The 6,239-nt window shown below is 47.4% G+C and overlaps 1 protein-coding gene across 1 annotated transcript; it reads left to right on the forward strand.

The window, feature by feature from the left end:
• The first annotated feature begins 174 nt into the window (after positions 1–174).
• Positions 175–5,899, forward strand: LOC119311008 (squamosa promoter-binding-like protein 18). Its single transcript, XM_037586635.1, has 3 exons — positions 175–1,167; positions 4,320–4,450; positions 4,996–5,899. The coding sequence occupies exons 1-3, from the start codon at positions 671–673 to the stop codon at positions 5,667–5,669; spliced, it is 1,302 nt and encodes a 433-aa protein (XP_037442532.1). The 5' UTR covers positions 175–670; the 3' UTR covers positions 5,670–5,899.
• Positions 5,900–6,239: the final 340 nt, after the last annotated feature.

The following is a 6,239-nucleotide window of genomic DNA, read 5'->3' on the forward strand; positions in this document are numbered from 1 at the left end:
AGGGACCCCGGCGTCTGCTTCGTAACCCAGACGCCAGGGACCTTGGCGTCACCAGAAAAGGTCAGAAACGAAATTTTTTTCGGAACGAGGTTAAATCGGGATTTAGTTTGCCTTAAGGGTCAGAACAGTAATTTTGTCCTCCCCTACTAGCAGAAGTAGAAGAGACTAGTCTCCACCACCCCCACCACCACTCGCTAGTAGTTCTCCCATCCATGGCTGTCCCTGCTCCATCCCACACACCTGCCGCACTTGCCTCTGCGAGCATGTACTGACTGCCTCCCACTCCCTTGGCGCTACCTTCCTTGTCTCGCTACTCGCTCGCGCGTCTGTGCGCTCTGCTCTGCTGCCTCCACTCCCCCCATCCCTATCGGGGATAGGCCGCAGCTGCCTGCATGCCCCTCTGCACGTCCGCGCTCTGCTCGCGCTTCCGTTTGTTCGCCTCCGGTGCGATGGTGGTCACCGCGCAATGATTCTTGCTTGGTTGCTAGCTTCCTTCGTCGCGGAGTGAGGGGGCCGGCCGGAGGGAGGGGACAAACCGGCGAGCAGTTTACCTGACCCTGAGATAGAGAGAGAGAAAGGTCTGTGGTGGCCAAGAAGCGTCAGGGGCGACGGTGCGGCTGCTTGCTAGCTTGCTCTGGCTGGTGAGTGAGTGAGCAAGCGAGCGAGCGGCATGGATTGGGATCTCAAGATGCCGGGCTCTTGGGACCTGGCCGAGCTGGAGCACGACGGGGTGCCGGCCATGGCCGCTCCCGCCGCGGCGGGCATCGCTGCCGCGGCCGCGCGCGGGCCGCCGGGCCGCCCCGAGTGCTCGGTTGACCTCAAGCTGGGCGGGCTGGGGGAGTTCGGCCCCGCGGCGGACGGCGCGATGAAGCAGCCACCCGTGGCGACGGCGGCGGCGGCGGCGAATGGCCCGGCGGCGTCCTTGTCGGCGTCGGCGTCGAACGCCGCGGCGGTGGTGCCGTCGGCGAGCCCGCTGAAGCGGCCGCGCCCGGGGGCCGGCGGCGCGGGGGCGGGGCACTGCCCGTCGTGCGCCGTGGACGGCTGCAAGGCCGACCTGAGCAAGTGCCGCGACTACCACCGGCGGCACAAGGTGTGCGAGGCGCACTCCAAGACGCCCCTCGTCGTCGTCGCCGGCCGCGAGATGCGCTTCTGCCAGCAGTGCAGCAGGTAACCAACCAACAAACACCCATCCCACCCGCCAAAATCGCAAAATTCCCGCGATTCCTATTACCAACACTCAATTCAGCCCATTCGCACGGTCGCATCGGCTCGATTGTGATGCTGCCGCAATGGTAAAATTGATTGACTGCACACCATTTTTTTCCCTTTTTATTACCGCTGATCATCATTCCCATCCCTTTGTTCAAAGTGGAAAGGCAAATCCAAGCCAGTTCTTTCCTAGGCCCTGGCTTTGCCTTTCTCTTTGGCTCAAATTAACAACCAGTTACTCCCATTCCAAGCAAGGAGCACTGCTACTGGTAGAATCAGTAGGGGGTGGTGAGAATGAGCTGAGCATGTCTCACTGTTCGGTTTCAGGGATGCACCAGTAACTTTTCCTTTATCCGGCACTAACTTTTCAGCCTTTTCATATGGGTCAAGTACCCCTAAGTTTTTTTTTTTTACTTTGGCAACCTGTTGTATACCTGAATCATAGCCCTCCCATTTTCCTACTTTTGCACTGGTAACTTTCTAGCCCACGGGTGTGAATTATTACCAGTGAAAAGTGGCTGATGCACTCCATGTGCCAAAGATCAGATGGAGCAGTCCTTTTTATTATTAGCTAGCTGCCACATTTTCAAACCTGCCATTGGATTCTTCCCTTTTTTGAAAAAAAAAGAGTTCTGGTTTGAAGTTTACGAGTGGAGTATAATTTGTGACATTGACAAATATATTACTTCTTTTATTTTCGAGTTTAATATTAGAGTATAATTTGTGACATTGACAAATATATTATATTAGTACCACTTTTACTCTGACAAAAAAATCAGCACAGATTTTAAACGAACTGCACCCTGTCTTAGATTTGTGTAGACACGGATGTATCTAAACATGTTTTAGTGTTAGATAAATTCATATCTAGACAAATTTAAGACAAATAATTTGGGACGGAGGTAAAAGGTGGTAAGAAGTGAATCTGTGTAAACCACAGTTTTTTTTTCTGTGTGTAAACCACGGTTAACCGTAGGTACTTGAGGATCAGCCCATTTTGCCTTTGAGGTGGTTTATTGACTGAACAGTAGGCCCCATCTCTGACACGATTGCCTCCCCTTGCTGAATTAGTAACCACCAGATCCATTGCTTCTCTATCTTCTTTTCCATTGTTCTGGTTTGAAATTGAAGAGTGGAGCGTAATTTGTGCAACTATTTCCCATGACATTGACAAAGATATTACTCCCTCCGATCCAAAATAAGTGTCGCAGTTTTGAACTGGGGTTGGTTTAAGACTACGACACTTATTATGGACGGATGTAGTACTACTTTTATTCTGGCTAAATAAAAGTGGTGCAATGCTCTGCTGTAGAGTCCCCAGAAACTATCACATATTTTGAACCAACCGGGGAGTCAAGAAGTTAATCTGTGTAATCCGGCTACGGTTAACCATATGTACTTTATAGGATCAACCCATTTTGCCCTTGGGGTGGTTTATGGACTGAGCGGTGAGCCCCATGCCTGACATGATTGCCCCCATTGCTGAATTAGTAGTAACCACCAGATCCATAGGAATTCTTTCGGTTTACTCGTGGTTATTGTGTGCAGCAGTATTTGTTGTGTGTGGGCTGTTCACTCTTTAAAGATGTTGCTGAACACATGACCTGTTTTCTTAAATTCTTGGCCAGAAACCGGCCTACCTCATCTGCCATGACTGCCTCTTGTTATTAGCCTTGTTTTTTCCACATGAGATACTGGGACCACTAGACCAATTCTTGAAACACCGTTGCAAAATAGGTTCCACATTTTTGCATTTTGGTGGAGCCGGTTGTCTTTGAATGTCTTGGATTGTCTTGGATGTTCTAGTACTATTCATCGGTTAGCTGAATTATTGGAGTAACTTGCACTTAATGTTAGTATACAACAAAAGCCACACTCCTTCAGAATCTAACTTGTGGCTTTTTCAAATACTCCAGTAAGAACCTTGTTCTTCCATTATTGAACAGATAGAATTATTGGAGTAACTTGCACTTAATGTTCTTGGCTTCTTGCTATGCGCATTCCTTTCTAGCTTAAGTGTTCATGTATTTGAAACATTTTCATTTTATATTTCTAGACTTGACATAAAAACTGAGGTATGTCTGTCAGATATGGTATGTACAAAAAGATGTGAAAATGGGGAAAAAATGCCTCCAGTTTCACATGTTTTTGTACTGTACATTTTCCCAGGTTCATTTCACACCAACTCTGCATCATGTGCCTTCAAAGTTTAAAGAATACAAAAAAATTACCCATCAATCATTTGGTCGTCTTCTCCTAAAATTTTTATAATCAGTGGGGGCGCGATTCCAATGATTGCGTACCTATCAGACACACAATCAGGCAATAGTGCGCCCAGTGGAGCAAAAATTTGGATCACCATACTGTACTCCTTCAGTGTTCCTACAGGCTGGTGCCACACTGCCATACACCTGTTGGAACCTATACCGTAGTCCAAATGTCCAACAGGAGTTGCACTAATTTGCAGCGCTTTGCAGGCCCAGTAGAAAGCTTTTGTAAAGTGAAGCCCCCATGCACTGAATTTTGTTAACTGACGCATTCAAATCCGAGTGGTCCAGCTGCGCGTGTGTGTACTCTTTTCTTCATGGAATCTGTGTTCTGTTTTAATGTCGAGCAAATAAATATTCAGGACACTCTGCTTGGTCCTTGCAGCTTTTGATTTTCCACGTGCCTTATTGTATCAGAGCATATTATTTTTTCAGAATCAGAATAGTGATGGGGTCATTTTTTTTGCATATTTTAAGCATAATGGGTGTGTAAATTCTCTCTGATCATGAATGCCATACTTAGGTCTTGGCTTATAGTGCTTGTTTGTCCACCATGGCCGGATATCATGTGTCCTTGTAGCACTTGCCTGTATTATGGGAGTGATAAGACATTTGGAGTAGTTTTATTTTCTTATATCGAGGTTGTGCAAGGTTCTTTACCCATGGGCCTTCAAATGTGTTGTGATTTTCTCTCTTCCTGCTACAACAATCATATATGTTTAGGGTGTCATTAACAGGGTCAATATGCCATTAAGGATGATGCTGATTTACAATTAAATGGGTCAATATGTTGACTACTTTTAAATGTTTGTGTTTCTTACCATTAATTTTTGTTTCTTTTAGATTCCACTTGCTTGCGGAGTTTGATGAGGCCAAGCGTAGCTGTAGAAAGCGCCTTGATGGGCACAACAGGCGCCGCAGGAAGCCACAGGTTGACAGCATGAATTCTGGGAGCTTTATGACAACCCAACAAGGTATTTTTCCTATTTAACTACTATTATACTTTTTGTCAGCCTGTCGATTGCTGAAATGAACAAATTATATAGTAACCTCAGATTTAGAAATTTCTGTTATAAAGTACTACGTATTATATTAGTTCAAATGCAAAACCCTCGGTAAAATGCTCGTGCTTACATGGGACATATTTTCTCCTCTCCAACTGATAATAAGCTTGACCTGCATTTTGCATGGATCTACGACTGTTGTTGTTGTATAAGACGATAAAATATACATACTGCTCTGTATACATCATCCCACACATCCTGCAACCCGGACAGCGAACATCGGATGGCTTTATATACCTTTTTTTTTTGCCCTCTCTAGCATCAGATTCATTTGATATGGATGATATTGAGTAACATGGTGACTATAATATAAATCAGGGGTTTACAAGAGCACATTGTAAACTGAATATTCGAATTAGTAGGGTGATTGCACAATGCTGCATTTTCAGTCTTTTTCATTTCTGCTACATTTGAATACTACAGAGTCTGATGCTCGTTTCATGATGGCCGTTCAGGTCTGTATTCAAATTCAGGGACAAGGTTCGCGTCCTTCTCCGCTCCAAGGCCAGAGCCAAGCTGGTCCGGGATCATCAAATCCGAGGACAGCAATCCATACTACACCACCACTCACCAGATCAATTTCGCCGGCTCTTCGTCGTCCTACTCCAAGGAAGGCCGGCGCTTTCCCTTCCTGCACGAAGGAGATCAGATGAGCTTCAGCACGGGCGCGCCGGCCCTCGAGATCCCACCCGTGTGCCAGCCTCTCCTCAAAGCCGTCGCGCCTCCGCCGCCGCCGCCGCCTGAGAGCAGCAGCAGCAACAAGATGTTCTCCGATGGACAGTTGACGCACGTGCTCGACTCCGACTGTGCTCTCTCTCTTCTGTCATCCCCGGCCAACTCCTCCAGCGTCGACGTCAGCCGGATGGTCCGTCCCAGCGAGCACATCCCCTCCGTCCCCAACCTGCAGCAGTTCGGCAGCTCCTCCTGGTTCGCCTGCTCCCAGGCCTCCAGCGCCGCCACCGGCTTCGCCGCCTTCCCCGGCGGCATGGACGGCGAGCAGCTCAACGCCGGCGGCGCGCTGGTCCCGAGCTCCAACGACAATGAGATGAACTGCCACGGGATCTTCCACGTCGGCGCCGATGGCTCCTCGGAGGGCACGTCGCCGTCCCTCCCGTTCTCGTGGCAGTAGAAGTCTTGAGTGAGCGTCGGAGGCTGTTCTTGGGTTCTTTTGGTGATCGTCAGTAGCTAGCTCTGCCCGTTTTAGTGATCAGGCCTACGTCCCGTTCTTTCTGTGTTTATTCTCTCTCTTTATTATGTTTCCATGTCTTGGACTTGATCTCTCGCCATCAGAATGAATAACTTCGCATGATTCAGAAGAAAATCATATACTTATGGATTTCACTGATGCATTGGAGACTAGATTTAGACAGCTTTTTTTGACAACTATCTTCTCCTTCATTGATTTATCAAAATAGTGGCATCGCTTGAAAGCAATGAATAACCGCACTAGGGGCAGTATCTATCCAACAACCAGGGGAGAAAACTTAGCTAACCTAGCCGATTCGTGAGATCGTGAGCTACTTGATTGCTCTCTCTATTACAGTGTTCATAAATGACATTAATTCTAATCTAATGACATGAAATAAAAATCATCAAATATAGCACTAGCAACTGAAAAAGAGTTGCCCTCGTTTTGAGCTTCAATCACCTCTATACTGTCGGAGTTGATTTCAATCTTGTTACATCCAGCAGTACGGGG

This window comes from Triticum dicoccoides, chromosome 5B, assembly GCF_002162155.2.
Source record: "Triticum dicoccoides isolate Atlit2015 ecotype Zavitan chromosome 5B, WEW_v2.0, whole genome shotgun sequence".
Taxonomy (NCBI): domain Eukaryota; kingdom Viridiplantae; phylum Streptophyta; class Magnoliopsida; order Poales; family Poaceae; genus Triticum; species Triticum dicoccoides.